This window comes from Pieris napi, chromosome 8 (assembly GCF_905475465.1).
Source record: "Pieris napi chromosome 8, ilPieNapi1.2, whole genome shotgun sequence".
Taxonomy (NCBI): Eukaryota; Metazoa; Arthropoda; class Insecta; order Lepidoptera; family Pieridae; genus Pieris; species Pieris napi.
This window is the reverse complement of record NC_062241.1, coordinates 2,325,220-2,349,079: the sequence shown is the minus strand read 5'-3', so window position 1 is coordinate 2,349,079 and position 23,860 is coordinate 2,325,220. Positions and strand designations below refer to the sequence as shown.

General features: G+C 32.9%; 1 protein-coding gene across 2 annotated transcripts in view; it reads right to left on the bottom strand.

Moving 5' to 3' along the window:
- LOC125051849 (alpha-N-acetylgalactosaminidase) overlaps positions 1–23,860 on the bottom strand; it is a 50,596-nt gene that overhangs the window by 11,623 nt on the left and 15,113 nt on the right. For both annotated transcript variants that reach the window (XM_047652437.1, XM_047652438.1), the window contains exons 2-3: positions 16,285–16,544; positions 15,681–15,855 (exon numbers count right to left, since the gene is read on the bottom strand). In XM_047652437.1, coding sequence (XP_047508393.1) covers positions 15,681–15,855; positions 16,285–16,454 — 345 coding nt within the window. In that variant the 5' untranslated portion in view covers positions 16,455–16,544. The remainder of the gene's footprint in view (positions 1–15,680; positions 15,856–16,284; positions 16,545–23,860) is intronic.

Genomic DNA, 23,860 nt, shown 5'->3' with positions numbered 1-23,860 from the left:
ACTATAAAGTACTTGATTATAGATGAACATTTTTTTAAGGCGTAAATAGTTGTCTATATTTAGCACATAATTTAGTTATAAGCTGTGAATCTTCTTTATAAATAAAAAAAAGAATTTTAGTTACTATACTAGTTGCAACACCCGTGACCAATTATCAGTATATTCCAATTTTTTAACACCATTGTTTGGCTCTCTGAGCAGTATCAAATGTATTTAAGGCTTCAAAAGGTTTTAAAGCTTTAAAAGCTAAACACTTACAATATATTATGAATATGAGTTACTTATTATAAATAGTTACTTCCTTTGTCTTGACTAAGATTAAGGCTAAGCTGCGTAACAGCTTAATATAGTAATTACGTCAGCAGGTAAATGTCAATTTATAAGGTTAATTGCTCTTTGGTTTGTTAGTCAGGGCTGGATTTAGGGGATAGCCCTCCATAAAAGAGTGGCTCCCACAATAGAAACTTCGAGAAAAAAGTTTCAAATTCCGATTAGTAAACACGTTTTCTTTCGATATATTTTTATGTTTGTTAAATACTAAAAGAATCTGGTTTCACGATAAATTATTGATTGAAAAACTCCACTAAAAAAATTGTTTAGTTTATTTGGAAAATGATTTGGGGCCAAAGGGCCCCGACTCCTTTTCTTGGAGACATCTAAATCCGGCCCTATTGTTAGTATACGTAGCAGTTGTTCTGATTTATGTCTGAATAGAGACATTTTACGCTGAATACGTATAAAATCTAGTTTTAGTAATTGTTGATATCATTGGTGATTTAAAATGGTAACATCGTAATGTTCTAATACTGAAAGTCTAAAAGTTTTACGGGTTTAAAAAGGACGGACATGGCGGACGGATATAGACTTTTTGTAGATCTTAAATCAATAATCGAATAAGAAACATTAATAAATCAAAGTGACACATTGTTGCCATTTTCAAAACAAATAATCATCGATTAAGAAAGTATAATGACCTCCTTTACTTTAAATTTATGAACGAAGTATAAAAAACTTGTCATTATTACAATCTAAGTAAGTTTCGTATGACCGACGTCAGTTTAATTTATAATATTAGCTACAAAAAATACATCGTTACAATTAGCTTTTAAATATAGAACAAAATGAACCATTTTCAAATAAAACAACAAGTAGTTAGGTGTCACAATTCACCGTAGTTACATTAATTTCGACACAGTTCTAGGTACATACTTTACTGTTTTATAGAAGCATCAAGTCGTGATTTCATTGCAGAAGCCTACTGCGTGGGAAAGTGTTTGCAATATAGCGTGCACCCGGACAGTAATCCAACACAGTCATTTGTAAGGATAATATAAAATAAACAATATAAATCGTCGTAGTACTCGTTAGAGACATCAGAAGATCACAATAAAAGGTATTAATATTTTACGAATTTTCATTTCTTAAAAATGTCACCTTGGTTTTTTTCGTAGGTATATATGTATAGTGTACTTAGTATCCGCACTCAGACGCACATTCGGTTGTTTGTACGTCCGATCCTGTCCAGAAGTTCTGAAGTGAAGCCTCAGCCACGCAATCCAGGACTACGTGGGTGACTGATTGTGTGCCAAAAACAAAGAGACGTTTATTTAGGAGACAATGGCCCGTTCTCGTATATATACTCTTTCATATGGGAGAGTTTATTTACAGCTTTCTTAATCAGCAATCATTAAATCACATCGAAGAATATATTTAGTAATATGAGTTACTGAATGTGGCATAAACTGTGGTTAGATCAAATAGTTTCGAAATGTGCCACTGTGGCAACTTCTAATGACTTCCTCTACCGTCTCGTTTATATTACTGACACATAAATAACGCAGCTGTCTTGAATAAATACTTAAGAACACTCCCATCCTCTAACAACCAATTCCAGTAAAAGAACATACTTCAAAGACTATATAGACTATACAGAGTTTGACAATCATACGCGTATTCAGCAAACGATTAGGCTTTTATCTGAAGACCTGTGAGTTGTATCAGTTCATAAATTTCTGGCTTGGCAACTGGCTCCACAAAATTGACATGTACTCCAATAGAATCATGATTACACGGAAACCTAAAAAAAAAATAGGTTTTGCAATACCAGCTTCAAATCCATTTGACTTAGGGAAAAGCAAAGTCGGGTCTGCGGTAGGTACGCAATACGGGAGTCATATTTGGACCATCAACTAAAGACCGAAACCTCTTAAAAGGCCGGTACTGCACACGCGTATAGTAGGAGTATCCCTTAATATCAAAGTGTTCCATTTTCCAAATTAGATGTTTAAATTAGATTTGTGTAAGTTTTTGTTTAACTAAATCAATATGGCACTGATATTTATCTTATTTTGCTAGTAAAAAACATAATTACATCTAAAACTCTACTGTAATCCAAATAGGCCCTAAGTCATAATATATTTCCAGACATATTCCTACAACATATCCCTAAGATTCGTTTACAATCTTGGTGGACAAGTAATTGTCATCAATCATCCTCGCGTCCATGTACCATGATTTTTACATCTCGCGATGTTTTTCATTGAAATAAATATTGATTGCACATAGAAAAGCTGGCACAGTATCGATTTGAACGTACCTTCTCAAGTCACATATACTTGTAAAACTTCTAAATATATTCTTGTATTCATATGTCTAAACAAACACAATTAATGCTAAAAGGCATAATAATAATATATTTTATGATATGACAATTATACTGCATTAATATCGCCATGATATCTTTTGTTTAACATAACACGACATAGGCGTTCCCACGCAGATCCTTACGCGAAGGTCACAGATCACAAAATGTTGAAGTATTTCTACAGACTATAGAACTATCACAGAACAACTATAGCAACAATCTACGAAAAATATCTATAGATTATAATTTTTGAAGTTATACTTCTTTAGGCGCGTTAAGGCCGATTTACATTATCTTAGTGTTTAGGAGAGTGCTTTAGGATAGTACTTTAGTTGAAACATGTAAACGCTACTTGCTTTAGTAAACGCTACGCTAAAGAACTTGCCTTTCAAGTTGTACTAAAGCACTCCCCTAAACACTAAGATAATGTAAATCGGAATTTATGAAAAATTTATGAGAGTGAAATTTTACGATGCGCGCGCACCGTGACACAAAATTAACAGAATGAAGTTGCCCACGGAAGATGCTACAGCATTGGACATAATTTAAAAACAAAATTCGAATAATAATAGAATTTATGTTACACTTAATGTAAGAGAATAATAATAGATAAATATTTATTTATTTAATTTTTCAAATGTAATCTGAACTTTATTGACTATATGACTCCTTTTCCAGTCTTTGATTATTTAATTGCAATAATTAATTATTTGCATGCAATCAAAAACTATTTTTAATAATGCCAAAGTAGTATAACTTATTACGCGCGTAAATAAGTGCACGCACCCTTTTTTTTGTTATATGGGCCACACGGGATGTATGATGTAAGTTTGGTTTTATCAATATAATATAAGGTACAATTTAATTAATATGAATCGAAAATTTTATAAGTATAATATATCTAACAAGAATATAAAACACAGATTGTCAATTCACACGTAAACTAATCTCTCACTAACGTTCCAAATTTAAAAAGATATTTCCCCACTATATTCTTTACACTATGGTTCTAGTTCTATGTGTTATTGTTATGTATTGTTCACAGTTCACATACAGGGGTTGTGTCGAAATAATCATTGTGATATAATGAGATTGCGGTCGCAGTGATTAAAAAAGCTTTAGAATTAAGAATTGAAAGAATAGGCTGTACTTAGGCGTATCACAATTAACATTCTAAAACAATTGAATAACGTACGTGATAATGTAGGCATAAAAACAGCCCGATAAAATTTCACGGTCTATTATATATGATTATTTAAGTTAAAGCATTGTCTAACGAAGTAGAAGTACTTACATAAATAGAAGATTTTAATTTTAATTTCTTTATGTCTAACTTATTATGTATATTATGTAGGTTTACACTTCTTGGGCTCACCTTATTTAATTTAATTTCCTGTTAAAGGTTGCCTGGAAGAAAACGCGCAAAAATGTTAAGGTTAACAGTTAGAAGGACCTTCTAATTATTTAATTATTATACTGATTTTCGCAACGAAACGTTAAATAAACAAATAATTAAATAATTATGTCATTAATTTTTATCCAAATTTTTGTTATAACTCTTATTTTTCTCCTTTCTGATTTAAAATGTATACAGCTATTACGAATAGTGGTTTCATTAGTACGACAGCCTTGCTGATTTTGCAGTTGCGGAAATAACGAAACACTGTTCGTTAAAAGCATCAATGAGTTTCTTCTTGAACTTGGCCTGCTTAACTTGTTGAATTTTAGAATTCCGTTAAACTATGAAAAATAAAAAACTCAATAAACGTGGAGAATATAATATAATGGAGTATGCCTATTAATTGTTCATACCTAATAATAGCACATTCCAATGACAGGACGGATTAAAGACCACAGATTAAAGTAACGAAGAAAAGTTGACATTAAGCTAATCAAATATTATCATTAATCAAATGTTAATAACCATGAATACATTTTGTTACCTGTATATATTGGTGGTTCGTCGTATACAGGCCTACGTAATAGATTTTTTTAAACCCTACTATACAAAGACGGGAGGTCTGACCGTAGCCCGATTTGTAATTTGAGTTAATTGTATTTTATTGTACTGTATTTGTTTTGTTGTGTGTTGATTCTTGTACGTATTTATGTAATAATAACATTACTTTGATTACGATGAGTAAGAAAACTCCTAGGTTTAAAATTGAGACTTATTTATAATTTAATACGTTTTTGACATCCGGGAGTCATGCTTAACACTAAGTTTATCTGTACTAGTGATTCATTAAAAAAATGTTATTAATATTTACCATAGACGCGGCTAAGTTTATAATGCTTACAGCAACTAACAAAGAAAACCTTGCTTCCGTATAAAAAAAAATATATAAAATTACTAGCGGACCCCACAGACGTTGTCCTGCATGATATTTCAAGCTATTAGTATATTAAAGTATGAAAGTACCGACTGCAGCGCCACCTGCCGGGCTGATTTGTGAATCTAAACCATTCCCAGATCCTCTTAAACAAACATAAAAAATTTCATCTTATATATATAAAGATACCTAATATAAAAAGTTAATATACGAAACCCAATACCCGCGTTCATCTTGATACAACCTTCAGCTTTGCTCTGGTTCAAATGAATGTTCAGTTTTTCTCACGCTGCTGACATTGAACTGTCAAAATATTCATTTTCGCTCGAGTTATTTATTGTCTCAGTTAACTTGGTCACCCTATTACCATTTACGATTTATTTTAATTGGAACACACTTAAATTATAATTTAAATTTATTTGTTAGTTTTTTACGTATTTATGCGTCTAAGACTGTATGTCTATGTATAACCATAAAGCATAGAAGGCTAACTATAAAGAAAATAAATGCAGAAAACTAATGTCAACACTAAAACAGATATAGTAATACTAGTTGTAAGGGTAATTCAGATATACTCACAAACTATGACCCTGTATACGATACGATATTGAAATAATACTTTATAACATACGAGATTGCTCAATTATCAATTTTATCCTAAAATCTAAAGCTGGAAAACCTTTTTAACTAGCTGACCCGGCAAACGTATGTTTTGCGATGTATATTACTTCTAGAAAACATTTTTTTCGTACAATAATAATAACTATCTATTATAATCAAATATAGGAATTGATCGTAGAGGGGTGAAAATTAGGGGTTGTATGTATAAAAATACATGCTATATCATAAAAAAATAAAAACAAAAAAAATATCTAAAAAATATTTTTTGGGGTGGACAGCCCTTATCACAAAGGGGTTTTAAAGATAGATAATAGCCGATTCTCAGACATACTGAATATGCATAAAAAAATCATAAGAATCGGTCAAGCCGTTTCGGAGGAGTATGGGAACGAAAATTGTGACACGAGAATTTTTTATATATAGAGATGTACACCACATATTGCTATCAAGCAGTTCAGAAAATTGGCGGGCCATAATATATTCAGTAAATTGTATAATAGCTTAATTTAATATAATTTAATAACATTTAAAGCTTCAAAAGCTCTTATATTATTACAAGCTTTAAGACCATCAAACGGAGTTTCACAATCATAGATTTTCCAGTATAGAAATAAATGTATTTACACTAAAATCATTGACCTACATATAAAATTTAAAACTATTTACCTTAGCAATTGCTAAGAGTATGAAAGTGAAAACAATGCTGTGTTTGTTACGCTTTCAGAGCAATACCACTGCACTACTTTTATTGATATTTAGCGACGATTAGATAACTTTATTAACATGTTAATTTGTTCTTATCATGACCAGTTATGAAAAAACTAGCGGCCTCACACGCCTGAATTTTTATTGTTAATATATTTTGCGAATAATCTTTTTTGTGCCTTGCCCCACCAAAGCCTTTCTAAAATTCTTATGACATATGTATGTAAGTAACCAGTAAGTATATTTTCGAAACATAAAATGAAAAAGGGAAATTCAAATTCCAAATATTAAAAAAAATTGAATAGCCCCCCTTAACAATAGAATTGACCGGGGACGTTGGGACGTTGGCCCCACGTAGGAAAACACCGCTATATATATATATATAGCGGTGTACATATATATATATATATATATACGTGGTGTTGTACTACTATAGACTGGGATAATGTTTGAAATTGGTCCAATTTGAGTCAAACAAATCTTTCTTCTTTGTAAGCAGTTTTGGTGAGACTGTCATTATTACAGGATTTATACATATAAATTATGCAATATATAATAGATTTGTTTATGTTTACACACAAATGCAATGTATAAGCTGAGCTAGATAGCCCTTAATAGTAATATTTAATAGATGAAATAATAACGCCGCAAATACTAATAGTTCATTAGAATAATGACAAGACTTGACTACAGATGATCAAGCGCATAAAAGGCCTTTGTATCGGTCTGATCTCATTTCAATGCGTAAGCGCACGTAGTTCTGACGTGAGTTCTCATGCTTCATTATCATTCAAATTTGATTTGACCGACTGCAAAAAACGATAAAGAAAAATTCCAAATTTAAATTTTATTTAATTACTTTACTGCAAAACATATTCAGCGTAATTTAATTTAATATTTCTATTATAAAATTGTTAATTCCATTTGCTTGCAATTTATTCACGGTATGTAGGTTCTAATATTCTGCATTTGGCATTAATAAAATAACACTATTTGCTAATTACTGTTTCGATTTTCATTTGTTTTGGACCGAAATCTCTCTCCTCGGACCTCCATACCAAAACATTTATTTAAATAAATTTCTCCTTTTTATATTATACATATAATATATCTAAATAGTTTACGGGGCAGGTATTTCTCGTGATTTAATTGATAATTTAATCACGTGAACATCGCAATGTGGTAGTTATTTATGAAGTAATCGATCGAGTCACGAAGAATTATGCCAATTGTAATATTAGTCAGTCAATTGTCAAATTTAATCCAAAAATAACCAAAGCTACATTAATTGTGACCTTTCTAATAAATTTTAAGATGTAGAGAGGGAAATAAGTTTTCTAGAGCGTACCTAAATATGCATTCCGCCATTGAATTGCATTAAATAATCGTAACCTAGAAATAGATAAAGAAAGTCTTCATAAATGTGATTTTCCATCTTTCAAGCATAATTTTAGAATGATTGTAGATCTGTAATATTCGCTATGGCCGATTTGTGTCTGGGAAAGTGTGTTACCAGGTTTGAAAATGCGTGCCGGGTCAAAGAAATAAACGTCAATTGCCTTGAATTAAAAATAAATATATGGCAAGTAATTTTTTCGATTCTATTAAAATTGGAAACTCGGCTTTTATTACTTTCGTAAATGTAATACAACTTGAAAGCTTTTAACTATTACTTAAAAACTGTTCTTTTTTACTTTGATTATCTGTGCTCATTCAACGAAAGTTCTGTGGCTTATCCATGTTTGACAATTTATGTCAAAGTCTTAGTAAAACTTGTTTGGAAAGAATTTTAAGTTTGTAGCCAATAATTTAAAATTAGGGGCCTCATAGCCTAGCGGTCTTATTAAGTGGCAGCTAGGTGAGGAGTACCGGGTTCGATTCCCGGTTCGAGGGCAAGTTTTAATTTAATTTAAATTTGTTCTCGGCCTTTGGGAGGGTTGTGCGGTACCGGGCGAGTGCCTAAACCGTACATGGAGGACACGGTCGAATTTCTAAAGACAAGCACGAATTATAAAAAAATCCTATACTTGACGCTGGCTAATGCACAAATCGTGCCAGAGCCATATTTTTTTTTTTTAATTAAATACAAATATGTATGAATATATTTGAACTGTAATTTGTCAAACTGATTGAAGAACAAATTAATATATTTTAACTCGTTGGTTGATTCCAAGCAAACTTGTTTAAAAACCTACACAAGTTTGGTACTTATAATTAATCAAAGAAACAGATACAGAATTCGTACAATAAGGTAAAGACAGCGACTTAAGTGATTCTTTTGACTACAATACTTTATGATATAAGTATCTCGATCCAATAACGATAAAAGTGTCTAAAAAAATTCTATACTAATAATAAATTATGAAACATGGAACTAAGAAATGATTATAAACGTAATCTAAGGAAACAATCAAAATGTTAAGTGAATAAGCCGCGTAAATAATATAACAGATGATTTAGCGTTGACAGCGCCTACCGCATTCTGTGAAAGTAATAAGCCGTAATTTAACCGACTTATTAAGATATATTGACAATAACAAGTTCCGTTAGACGTACCTATATTTTTAATAAAAATAAAATAAAACGAAACAAATTAAAAGTCAACTTTATTCTTAATAAGAGACAATTTTGACCAATGCAAAAAAAAATAAAAAAAACATTTTTTATGGGACATGAGACAAACGAGAAGGTGGGTCACGTTAAATAAAGTGACCCTGGCATGGTCACCTGCAACCGCCTGCAACCTTCATACCTTCAACCTTTTTATGTGAGAACAAATGCAAAAAAATTGGTTTCCTACATATACTTTGGACACAAACGGATCACAAATTCTTGGCCACTCAGGTAGCTTGTGGAAGATGTAAATTAAATTGTTCTGAAAATTCTACATCCGTAAAGAGAATTCAAAGAGACTATGAAACTAATCTAATGTCCATAAATATCATGAGGATATTTCCCGATCAATTGTCGCCCGGGCACGGCAGGAGACGCCAAGCCCACCAGACCTTACTTAAAGCAAACAAAGTCCCTTTTTAGGAAAAGGGAGATTTGATACTCCCCTGCTGAATATATTCTCGGCCACAGATCAGCCTGATCGCGTGCCTGAAAGGCATATAGGGTTCCTAAGTATTTAACCATCTAATGTGAAACTTTACTTTGCATTTTTAAAAATTTCTTTAATATATAATATATGTAAATATTACTAATATTAATTTCCGTAAACACGTGTTTGTGTGTCGCACGTACAGAACTCATCAATGCCACTTCCGACGTCTGAGATAACCTCCTGAACTTGACATACAAACTTTCTACTCATTAGCATTAAATCATAACAGTAAACTTCCGTATGCAAACATTGAGTTAAATGTGAATTAATATTAAATAGCGACGAAGATCGCTAATATCTGTTTGAATAGATTTATCTGTCTATTCAAGAAATTATAAAGTACTTCATAAATTAATTAAATATTTTGTCGGCTTAGATTTCTATTAACTAGAGTATAATTATTTTATTATCATAGATAAGAAAAAGCTTTGTGCCTTTCGGGCTGACTTCAAGCATTTATTTGCAATAGCCGTAAATTATAAACAATAATTCGTTACAACTACGAAATGTATGTAACATAATATTAGAGAACTTTCTATAGTAAAACAATGCGCATAGCCTCAATGCTCTGACAACAACGTTTCTTCTATACTAGGTATGCTAATTTCTAATAGTTACGCCTATAGAACAAAGTCTAGAAAATTGGCGTTTTTAAATGGAAAGGGAAATCATTTTAAAAACAAGTAAATAAATAAGTCAGTGACGCTGCAATCCTACTTGGGATGGACCTCAGATTTTTATAACTGTTTCATTATAATTTGTCAATCTAATAGGCAAGTAGGTGATCAGCCTCTTGTGCCTGACACTGCCCGTCGACTTTATGGGTCTAAGGCAAGCTGATTTTCTCCCGATGTGATGCGCACATAGAAAGAAAGTCCATTGGTCACAGCCAGGTATCGAACCTACGACCTCAGGAATGAGAGTCGCACGCTAAAGCCACTAGGCCAACGCTTTGAAACCAAGTACCCATCCTATAATTTCACAGCGAAGTATTGCTTAACTTGTTATATACAATACAGGTAATGTATAGTCAAGCCAAACGCGGATATCAACGATGCCCTAGAAAGTGTCCACAAATCATTCAAAGAATTACTAAAAAGCAAACAAGAAGTTTGAATGGACAAAAGCTTCGATGTCGTAATACAATTTCTACTTTGATACGCGTGAGAGTTGATAACAATAGGCAAAAAGGTACAGACATTGTCACGAGCGTGATTACAGGAAAAACTACTTCAAATCGGGACATCGTATGTTGTATAATACGTGGGTATAGTCGGTGTACTTGACTCAAAGGTAGAGGTTAAAGTTTTGTAGTCCGAGAAAGCGCTACGTCACGAAACGCATGAGTAGGTACTTGTAGACGACCAAATAGGTGAAGGTACACTCTTCGTTGCATTCTGCACTGGAGAATGCAAGTCAATAAGCAACTCTGAGTGTCTATACAATGTTTGAACTCTTCCTAAGAATTTAAGATGCATTCATGCGTCGATGTATAATGAAAATACCCTAAATGTGAAGAGTCTTTTTGGCCTAATTCGTAACGCAATTAAATCTGATTCTTCGAGTTTGAACTTGTCCCAAATGTGATGCCATATGAGCCGAAGACTAATTGTTTTCGGGAGCACATAAACTGACCACGTTCTCAAGTTTAACATTTAAAAATTTAAAACGTTGATCTTAAATCCAGATTTAGTATGTAAGATAAGAAACTTTTAAAACGTTAGAAGAAGGTAATACAATAATCAAAATAAACCCGAGTGAATATTTTCATTTTCTCCGATCACTTTCTCGTACAAAACATGCGTGTACAACTGTACAATGATTAATCTCCAACCTGTACAACTGTCTAAATCGTGTAATGAACACGAAATGAAGAACACCAGACGGTGAGACTATGTTTTGGGATTAATGTATAACCTTCGACATAATAATACAGATATTCCTCACAAATTTATATTTGTAGTCTTGACCTTAATAAGTGAACTTATTCTTCCGTTACTTAGTTACCACTATCTAAGTAACACTCTAAGTTCCGAACTCCGCTATAAATTTAATGTTTAAGTTATAGCAGACTGTATTATCACTGCGATTCATTAAGTATCACACAAAAACACAGTTTTATAAACCTTAACACTAATTTGATTAATCTAAATGACTCGAAAATATATTCAAATTAATTTGTTATAAAAGTAAATTAGTTTCTATTTCCTACTATGTAAATATACATTTTTTCGATAAAAATGAATATGGTAATAGATTTAAAAATATTTAAAAAACAAGATTGTGAATTGCTAATTATGTATTTGGACATAAAAACCGCCAGCGAAATCACGTGTTTTAGGAATCTTGGAATCTTTATGTATCGTGTTATAGGCATTTTACTTGCACCACCCGTGGTCAAAAATTTATCTTCTAATGGTAGGGGAGCCCACGATGCTAAATGGGGATTTACTCGAGCGTCGTAGAGACCTATTGGGATGCAAAGCTTAGATAAAAAGAAGAAAAAAATGTTATATGATAAATTCCTTTTCATCGGTGGGGGAAGCGGTTATAGATTGTTAAATATGTAAAAAAAAACTGTTGCATGGACATCCTCGAGCGCGTCAGATATTGATAGCATCTATGCCCTACGTATTTTTAATAATGTACGTATATTAATCTGATCGTTTGCATGATGCGGGTGGTTGTATTTAAGGGTTGAAAATTAAAAAAAAAAAAAAATTATCGAGCGCGTCAGATTTTCTAAGGGAGTGTTAAGTGCACCAAAAAAAAGCTCTCATTCACTAATCTGACGATTTCGATGGGACGCAAACCCACAGCCATTTTCTTAATTTGCAAAAAAAAATCGCAATTTTGAAATACTCAAGCGCGTCAGATTAAGATATATGTGGTTCATCTTTATGTTCTAAACGTACTGTCTCATAATCTGACGATTATCTAGAGGGATTCGCCTGATCTGACAAAAAAAAAATAGAAAAACGGTTCACCTAAAGGGCCATCCCTGCAACTTCCCGCTAATTCCATTCCTGGGCGCTTAAAATTGATATTTTGAGCTCGCTGAGTTCAAAGAAATAACATTTCTATGCATTTGAGCTCTCCCAGCTCGAAAGTCTGATAGAAGTTTCATAGAACACTATTTTTGGAATTTTCAAACCGCAATAACTTTTGAATGGATCAAGCAATTTTCACGCGGTTGGCGGCATTCGACGCAGTTTTATCATCCTCATAAATAATTTTGCAATTTTAATTGATCGAACCACAAATTTCGGAGTAATCCCGAAAAAACACTTTTTCGGGTTTCTTTCGTGTACGATATCTCTCGAACGAATCAACCGCTTTTGACCAGCTTGGTGGCGATCGACGTGGTTTTTCAAGCTCAAAGGCGGATTAGTTTTTGAAGTTGATCGATAAAGAAACCACTTTAAAAAAAAATATTTCTTATTTTTTTAAGATTTTTCAAAATTTCTCAAAATCTATCGGTCCGAATCGGTTCAAATTCACAGGAAATGTAATTTTGAGGGAAATGTTTAGAACGCCGTTTAGTAGATTCCGATCGGTTTAAGGAAATGTAGACATCACGCAGCTGCACGCATTTAACTTTATCGACGAATTTTTGTTATTTCGGCTTGCGGAAATCGTCAGATTATATATTTTTCATTATTCTTGAATTATTTCCTTCAAAATAAAAAAAAAATTAGCTACGCTCGAGAATGTCGAGATGACGTTTTTTTTTTACAACTTTGTTGCCCTCCCCTTTTTTTCCGTCACTCTCAAATTGTCAGATTAGTGGAATATACACTTTTTAGGATGTAATTAACTCACCCTACCTTAATCTGACGCGCTCGGGAATTTCTGATGGTCAATTTTTTTTTACTAAACTGATTCTGTCTCCTTCACGTGCGGCTTTATATATGGGCCTCATATTTTGTGGAGGTACTTAACCGGGTACAAGGTATCCCCCTATATATTAATCTGCCGCGCTTGAGTAAATCCCGAAATCCCCTCTTGGGCTCCCCTACCATAAACCATAAACCAAAAAAAACTGGTTGAATAAAGTATTTTTGTATATACTTCTACATAATTCAATCTAGTAATATTTTACTACTACTTTTTATTACATTTGTCCGCGATTATAACCAAATTATCGTAAATGAAGACGATATATCAAAAGTTCTCTCGTATAAAACGATTTTATTTCAACCAATTCCGAGAACAAATCAACGCAATCATCAACAAATAAATAAAACATGGAATAATTATCTTATTTGGTAACGCGTGTTATTCCGAACATTAACAATTACCACGACAAAAGGCATCCAGATCAACGTCCTAGCGTTATGTCATTGAAATTGAGCTAAAAAGTGATTTATTCTTTGTATAATGATGTCGTCACGGAGATATAGAGATAGTGAGACACGCAATACAATTACATGTCTCACATACGACTGCACGGAATCTAGGGTTGGCAACCGAGCAATGAAACATTTTTCCTAGGTGTCAGAATTTATCTCTAAGACTTAGAGTCTGTTTCACAATGTATGGATAAAGTACCAAATAGCTATGCAACACATAAATTATTTGGAAGATAAATTGTGCTATTTGATACTTCATCGGACTCATAACTTATGATGTACTTTATGTGACGAATAGCGCTATCTGACAGTCGTGAAATTTAACAATAGTGTTTATCCTACCATAAGTAATAAATAGCTAATTTGGAACTTATGTAGAACTTATCCGTACATTGTAAAACAGACGATAAAAGGCTATGAAAAGTATAATAATCAGTTCTATTCGTAACGATGGGGCGGGATATACAATTTTGTATTATTATTCTACCTTTATATGTAGGATGGCTGACTATGAAATTGCCAGAGCTGCCCTGCGATTCTGTAACTCACTTCACGAACTCACACAGCGGTTTTCGCATCGGCGGTCTCTCTCAAATCAGTCGTGAAGCAGTCATTTTATGATTTGGCATTCTGATAAACAATAAAGTACAAGCTCCCACCTTTTCAGAATGCCAAATCATAAAATGACTGCTTCACGACTGATTTGAGAGCGACCGCCGATGCGAAAACCGCTGTGTGAGTGCGTGAAGTGAGTTACAGAATCGCAGGGCTGTTATAATTACTATCTAATCCAGAATGAGCAGTGTAGTACACTAGTGGGCTTTCTGTCTATGTGCGCATTTAGCACTTGCTTTAACGGTGAAGGAAAAAATTGTGAGGACCCAAGACTAGACCCATACGGTGCTGATACACCGTGCAAAGGGGACGATGCCTATTAAAAAAAAAATGAACACAGATACAGAAATCTGAGGCCCAGACCAAGAAGTAGCGGCATTTTTTAAAATATTTTATCCAGCTGTCATCAGCTAATGGTATCCCATACAATTTTGATTTGGTTTATTTTACGTAGTATATAAGGTGAATGTGAGTTTGGTATTAACTGGACTAATTCAATAAACTAGGCTAATATAGATATAACGCCTTTATTATATATATTTACTGTCGTATTATATTTTGTTTGAAATGCTAGCCCTATAGCGTATACAATGAAGTAAAGTATTTTTATCAAATTAAAGTTCCAAATTTAGTGAAAGCTGAGTAAATTCTCAGAGAATTTTGAACAAATAGAAGATTTCTCTCAAATAATGGAATCGGAAGTTATTGTAACAAATTTTATAAAAATGTTATTGTCGAGGCGATTTTCTTTTATATTGGTATTTGTTTAAAATAATGTAGGAAATATTTACCAAGGATGTCATATTGGTGACAAAGGCCAAAAACAAGATAATTAAAACTAATTTAATAATTTATATACAACTGCGTAAAATAATTTTACTATCGGTTAATATGTTATATTCAAATCACAAGATTATATCAATACGATAAAACCTAAATTGTTTATTTCATAAAAGTAACATTTCGTAATGTTAGTAAAAAAAATTGAAAATCTTAATTTTAATAATAGCTTTTTTAATAGTAATTTTAATTGGGCATTTCCGCCTTTGTACTTCGTCGCAAGACACGCTTTGGCTATCATTTATGGGGACGAGTTCAATGTTATTCCAATTCTAAATGTCGGGTCGTTAAGGAGGACTAGCTAAAAGAATGCTCTGGCATCTCTATCTCTCTCTATGTGTATAACAATTCATACAGCAAGATCGTAGGTTTCCAAAGTCAACTACGCCCATAGTTTCCCATACAAAAATTTACCTACCATTCCACAACTCCAACTATTCGATGTTATAAATACATGTACTTACGTAATCCGCCAAACTCTTCATGCCATACGGGAACCGTTCTCTATCCGGCACCAATCGGCCACGAGGGTCCCTTTCCCTCTCAGGCCAGCAGTCATCCACGTTGATATATTCGTAACCAGCTGCTGCGTAGCCCTCGGAGACCAGGATATCAGTCATCGTTCGGAACAGGCGGTCGCTGGAAGATTAAGCTCGATAAGACACAATAAGAGAAATCTCAAATTACATTGAAAGGTTTTGGATATATATTATTCGTTAGATCTTTTCAAGCTTTTATTGTTTCTTTAAAAATAGAAAATAATTTTTTACTTATTATTATTACGGCCTATCAGAGATACGCGACTAGAAAAATCTTTGATGCGTTGAAAAAAAAATTACATTTCAATCCGGGAGTACCTACCTATAGAATACCGTACCCTTACCCGCTCTACGCCCTTGACTTGCGAACTGGTAGTAAATGTAAATTTACGATTAATTTAACTTGACGATTCAAAAGTGTACTTGGTTACCCACTTGAATAAAGATATTTTGAGTTTGAGTTTGAGAAGTACGTAGCAAATTTTATCCATCAAAATGATATATAACGATTTAGATTTAATAGTCTCACCTTATACAATTATCAGGATCATTCTTGCAGTCTGTGTTACATCTGAAGCGTTCCCACGCGAGCCATCCCATCGGCGGAGTCAAAGCCAAACCATTGTCCAAGCCCAAAATTTGCCCCAAAACACACAACACGCCAACGGCCGTCCACACACATGATTTCATTGATGCCATTATCAAATATAAAAAGAAGCCTTTAGCCTCGGTACGACGTATTCACTCAGATGTCAGCAGCCAAATGGCATTCTGGTCCAGATAAATGATCTGTAACAAAGGATTGTTTATTATTAATTGGCCTCTGAACATCCTTAGTTTAGACATTTCCGCTGAGTAACAGATAATGTCAAGTTTACGTCAACTTAGACGATAGATATGCCATGAACCTATTTGATCTGTTGACAGTGACATCACAACTTATTTTCGATTAAAACATTGTTTATGTCTAGAGAAATTCATAGAGAAACGTGTGTATTAAAACTGGTTTTTTTTATTGTTAATTTTTCATTGTTTGTTTATGCTACTCAGTTTAAATTATTCCTTTACGAGATTTATGCAAATTATTTTTTTACAAGGAACACAATCCTATATATTCTAGGTGATCCTAAAACAACAAAAATGCAAATTTAAGAAAAATCTTATTTATTAGAACTGTTTTAAGTGAGACACAGGAAATAATCCAACATAGATATTAATTAGGAATACTACGGAACGGAATATATAATAATATATATGATTATATATATTATATAGTGTATATGATTCTATAGCAGTTACACATACACATACATAGACATATTTTGGCTTAAAAATGTACAATGGGCGAAAAGAAAAAAAAAATACAAATTCAAACAGCGATGACTTCAGTGATCTAAAATAAATACGTGATCTTGTTACCCAAGCAAACCCCTTTTTTAATTTAAAATCCTGTTTGTAATAAAATTATATGCAACGAAATGAATAATCAAGGCATCATAATAGACGATAAGAAAATAATCTGCAATTAAATTATTCTTAAGAATATAATTAATTATTGTTATCAACGTTATATTCAAGATTATGAACTAATAATAATATTAATGCATCAAAGTCATATTCGGTTGGTTTATACGGTCGATTCTGCAACCCCAAAATAGGCTTTAGAGGCCAACTTTATCTGCAGGAATAAAAATATTTTTTTTTTAGAGGTATACCTCATATATCATTTTAATAGAAATTATATATAATTTCTATTAAAATAATAGCCGAGCGTTTGGAAAACTAGAAAATTGGATAAATTAAAAATATCATACAAGAATAACTGCAACCGGAAACATAAATAAATCGACATAATCAGAAGCGATTGAATCATGTCACAATTCAAATGGAATATAATAGACATTGAAATAATTATGATAATTTTATAACTGTATTAGTGCTAATCGATTTTTTAATGAAATATTAATTGATGACTGTGAGATCGCATTTAAGTGGGTATGCATTCCAGACTACCCTTCCAGAAATAAATATTTATCTAGAGTTCATATTTGTCTCTTTCTCTAGACTTGTGTTTACGCTGTGATGAAAAGTGATAGATAGACGACACCTAGGAAAGGGATAGTTATTACTTAGTGGTATTAAAGAAATTTTATCACGAAATCTGATCTGCAGCCTAGTGGATTCGGCGTGCAACGTTCATCCCAGAGGTCGTGGGTTCGAACCCCAGCTGCACCAATGGACTTTTTGTCTATGTACGCATTTAATACTCGCTCGTGCGGTGAAGGAAAACATCGTGTGGAAACCGGCATGCTTTAAACTCAAAAAGTCGACCGCGTGTGTCAGGCACAGTAGGCTGATCACCTACTTGCCTAGTACTCCAAAACAAATGATCATGTGACAAATACGGAAGTCCAGGTTTTATTAATACTGATTCTGCCAAATATTAATCATCTATAGCCGTACTGTACTGTAACTCGAGATTTAAATGGATTAAAATTCTTATAAATGATACTAGAACAGTAAAGAAGTTTATTAAGTCGTTTTATTATTTAAAAATAAACAAATGCTAGTAATAAAACTTTATATTCGTGATTCACCTGTACTCAACTGTTGCTAAAGAAATAATCTCAGTTTAAACAATTATATAAAGGAAAAACTCTGAATAGGTTTTTTATTGAAAGTAATTTGTTTTAATAAGCGCGTGCAGACTTGAGACGTTTTTAATACTGATAAAATCAGAAAAAATCTTATAACAATGATGCTTGTACTAACTACTAGTAAACGTTCGTCTGATCCGGATTTGATTCCCGGCGATAACCTTTTTAGTAATTGTGCACGTCTGAGATAATATTTATTATAAAAAAAAAGTGATCGTGGACCATCGAAGTGAATTCATTAGTTGATATTACAATAATAGGTATTTTTTTATTTTTTTTTGTATTACTTTAGGGTACTATATATATATATATATATATATATATACACTTAACTCGTGTAAAAGTATTCAAAGTTTATTGACTTTATAATATAATGTTTAAATAAGATCAGAGAAATTAGGAAATAAATCACTCAGTGTGAGTTATCTATTAGTTTAGGCTTTTGGTAACTTATGTTAACTTTTAGGTGTTGTATTCGTAACTTTCTAATACATTATTCCCGAGTAATGTATATTTATATGTATATACATATATATATTTTTTTATATAACATTTGGTTCTGCACTTCTCGCACGCATTATGTTTCTTTTTTTTTTTTAGTTTTTCTCATTAACTAGGGTTGCCTGGAAGAGATCGCTTATTAGCGATAAGGCCGCCCGTTGCATCCCTTATATTTTGTATGTATTGTGTTTCTTTTATTTGCAACGAAGTGTAAATAAATAAATACATTTGTCGAATAACGGCTCCACCTAAAACAGCACCACATTTTTTTTATCTTTACGACTTATATGAAATACCCCAAGTAATATAAAAGAGGTGCATGGCTTTGACCCCTTAAAAATTTAAATAAGTCATAATATTACATGCATGATGTAAATGATAATCTCTCAGTTACCATTGAATTACATAAGGTTATAATTTTAATTTACTGAATTTTTTGGGGATGTTAATTGTGTCCTTTTCTGAAGGTAGTCGAAAAACGATCAGATGAGCTCAACGTTTTTATTATATACCTATGTTATAACTAGCTGACCCGGCAAACGTTGTTTTGTCATACGCTTATATTATTTCTAGGAAAAAAAAATTGGTTCAATTAAAATATCTATCTACTATAAATAATAGGGATTGATCATAGAGGTGTGAAAGTTAAGGGTCATATCACCATATTTTTTTTGTCTAATAATAAAATTTTGAGGTGAACGGTGGACCGGACCACCCTTAACATTTAGGGGGATGAAAAATATATGTTGTCCGATTCTCAGACCTAACGGATATGCACACGAAAATCGGTCGAGCCATTTCGGAAGAGTTTAATTACAAACACCGTGACACGAGAATTTTATATACCTATTAGAAGATAACTTGCGACAGTGTGGAAGATATGTCTATTGTCTAAGCTCCTGCCTGACGCAACAGACTGGTTCACTTTGATTAATGTTAAGAAACTACGATCTTCTCGGGTTACGCTTCACAAACTTAATCTATGCTTGATGTAATTAGTGTTATTTAATAATAATTGAAGTAGATTTAAACCAAATTAAAATTTAAATATTATATTTCTTTCGACTAATAACAGAAACATTAAGTTGTAGTCTCTGTGAAGCTTAAAAGTTTAAAGTACAACCTTTAGCGCTTTACAAGCACGAATAAAAATTACTGGATTTGAATTAAATCGTTGGTTCTAATATAGAAGGCTCCGCTAGTTGTTTATATATAAATTAAATTAATTAAGAGAAAACCCGTCAGACCGTGGGATATAGTTGTCAAGTACCTCGAAACAATAGGAGTTCGATATTGGACTTTTTTTTTATAGAACAGGGGGCAAACGGGCAGGAGGCTCATCTGATGTTAAGTGATACCGCCGCCCATGGAGTGTCCAATTCAATGCCAGAGGGTTCACGAGTGCGTTGCCGACCTTTTAAGAATTGGTACGCTCTTTTCTTGAAGGACCCTAAGTCGAATTGATTCGGAAATACTTCAGTGGGCAGCTGGTTCCACAAAGCACGCAAAGGACGTGGAAAGCACTGGATAGATTGCGATGGCAAAGTGTCCCCACAAACAAGGCATTGATGATGATTGAACTCAAGGTATAAAATAAAAATATAGGTATATTTGTTATAGGACTCAAAATCCTAAGGAAAAAGTCACTTTATTTAACACTATTTAAAGATAAAAAAAAATCAATACGAAACACAAAAATGTACTTTTCGACACGCTGTTTTTTTTAAATACAGCTTGTCTTCACTGAGACATCATGCAACATTACGATCTAGCCTAACTTAAGACTAATATGTAATTTAAGTCTAACTAATAAGGATTTTTAACATAAGAAAGTATCTACTTAGTCTCTATTTAACGGGAAGACACTCTGTTCTTGTGGTCTATTTTTTCACTTACCACGAGTTATGTAACCCAACTTCAGGTAAGTTACATATAAATATTTTAGTTACTAATTAGAAGCGTAAACAAAATGTGTTTATCACACTTGAAGCAAATATGAGCCCTTTAGTTTTTACTCTTATAAATTGTATTTTAACATTCTCGGTTCCGATAATGTCCAATAACATAAGTGTCATTTAGATTTATGGACCCTTAGATACGCCAAGTTTGTTGTTGTGTTAGTTATAAGCTCATAGCTCATTTTACACCATTCATGGCCCTTAAAACTTTTGCACCTTTATAAAAATCTAACTAAATTATTTCAATGTAGTTTTTATTGCTACGCTAATTATGTATTATAATCAAAAACCCAAGTCAGTTTTGTCGGATATGTCAGATAAAAACGCTGTAATTGGAAAAACCCGTCTATCCGAAATGATTTGTACAATTACAATAATTTCAGAACTATTACATCGAATTACAATTGTAATTATCTAATTATAGAGAATAGACTATTTGTAATCTATTGTTGGGTATAATTGAGATTATTAACCTTTCAAATTCGCATATATCTCACGTACATTTTTTTGTAATAAATTGACTATATGCCACTGACCTCCTCTATATGAACAATTAGATTGTATACAAGTTATTGTTATCGAGTGTGAAATGTATGGTTATTTGTTAATATTTTTTGAGTCTAAGGGCAACATTCATAGTCGAGGCTATCTATACGTATAATAAACGTAATGTATTTGGACATAGTCATTCGCCCTAAGTCTTCACTCTTTTTATAGGATACGTGACGTCAAAAAAGGGCAGTCATCGCAGCCCATAGACACCCGATTTAGTGGGTGGGTAGCCGGCTATTGAAAACTCTACCAAGATCGTAATCTTGGTATTTATTGATAATTTTTACGTCGTTAAAGTCTGAGAGATGTCTCACGATGTTCTTTACAACAAAAGCATACATACAAGAGTATTTATATAATGTTATTTAATTAGATTGAGACATACTAAGACAGTTACAAGGTGTCTTTCAACACTTTGTTACCAAAATCCTGAGTTTTGGACATGTAACACGGTTTAGCGTTTAGAAAAAGTCGTCGTGACTGGCAGAGTCCTCACCAGACCTCGAGGCCGATTGAGTAAAGGCCCTTACAGGTCTTACCATCACCCAGACGCAGAGGCTTGCCGAAGACAAAGAAGAGTGGAAGAAGATCTGTGGCACCACTAATATGACCTACAGAACTGAAGAAGTTGATTTTCTCTGAATTTATTTTATAAGTATGTGATCTCTTAAAGCTTGGTGTAATAAGGCGTTTTAGTTTTCAAACCACTTTCGAAAACCAATAAGTAAAAAAGATTGTCATATTTATCTGAAATGTTTCGTATCGGTATATAGGATTTTCGTTAGATTCATTTATAAATAATCCCGATTCTTTACAAAGTGTAACACTATTCAATAAGAATAGACTTTCTAACAGACCATAAACTATATATTTACCGTCTCAAATACTTCGTAATTCTTATACAAGAACATATTTAAGTTAATTATAGTAACGTGGTGATCGGCAAAGCTTTACGTAATTTTATGTAAGAAACCGGATCAAAAGTTAAACGCAGGGTTGTCAATTTACGTTAGTATAAATTCCATCAAAAATATTAAAAAAATAAAAACGCATGTGCACTTATGTACATGCGTTAGAATATTTTATTAATAAGCTTTTGCAAATTAATAGAACCCGTATATTTTGATTTACTCAACAGTTTGTCTTTAGTTTAAGGTAGGTTTTATTAAGGGTCTAAGTTGGCGCCTCGTACATAGTATCGGTGACCCCAGAGCTGGTACTTTCCTCTTTCAACGAATAAGTATCGCATTACAGCGAGGAAATGCTGCCAGCGTTAAAGGCACACTGCCACAGGGACCAAACTTTTAATTTGTTTTAATTTTCTATTTATAAATTTTAATTGTTATTATTATTAATTTTACTATGTAGGTAAAAAATTGAAAAAAACTAAATAATATAAATAATACCTTTACAGATGCTCCTTGCAAACAAATACTCTCGTACATTCAGTGACAGCCCTAAACATGTTCTACGTAATGTGGTATTCGTGAAAATGTTTAAAAAACTCGTCTAAGTAACAACTGTAATTTCCGTCAATCAGACACTAATTAGCATGTTTGAACATGGTTTACACTTTTTCTTCTCTTCGTTGCTTAAGGTAAATAAGATATAGGTCATCACACTACAAACCTTAATTAGTTTAAGTATGTTTATCCCGTTTATTTAATTTCCAGTTCACTATTTAAATTGAAACGCTGTTGTCTCTTACAAAAACAAAAAACAACGAAATACCACTATAGCTAAAACAACGTACGTACAACTGTACGTTTTATTAATAAGCGACATAATTATAAGACAGGGCCTAAAGGCAATACCTTTCACTATGGTTGCTTACCATTTCTTACATGGAACAACTTCGTAACCATGGCAACTATCCTTTCTTTTATATAATTTGAGTTGATATGTGGTTATTATTTAAAAACAAATCAATGGCGCTACAATCCTTTTAGGTCTGGGCCTCAGATCTATGTATCTGTGTTTTGTCAATATAATAGGCACGTAGGTGATCAGCCTCCTGACACACGCCTTCGACTTTTTTGGGTCTAAGGCAAGCCGGTTTCATCACGATGTTTTCCATTACCGCTCGAGTGAATGTTAAATGCGCACATAGACAGAAAGTCTATTAGTGCACAGCCGGGCATCGAACCTACGAACATCCTACTCAAGGATGCATTCCTCTGGTCTGCATTGAACACTCACTTATTACTTAGATATATATTATTATAAGAGCAGTGCGAAGACTTCAGCACGCGTCTTTCATCCATAAGGACGTAGGTTCGATCCCAGGCTGTGCAGCAATTGAATTTTATATGTACGAATCTACCACTTGCTGGTACGTGCAAGGAGCCGCTCACTGAAGCCACTAGGCCGACACCCAACTTATAATAAGGGTGTATATTTACCAATATTTTATGCTCAAGGACCCTAATGACTTTAA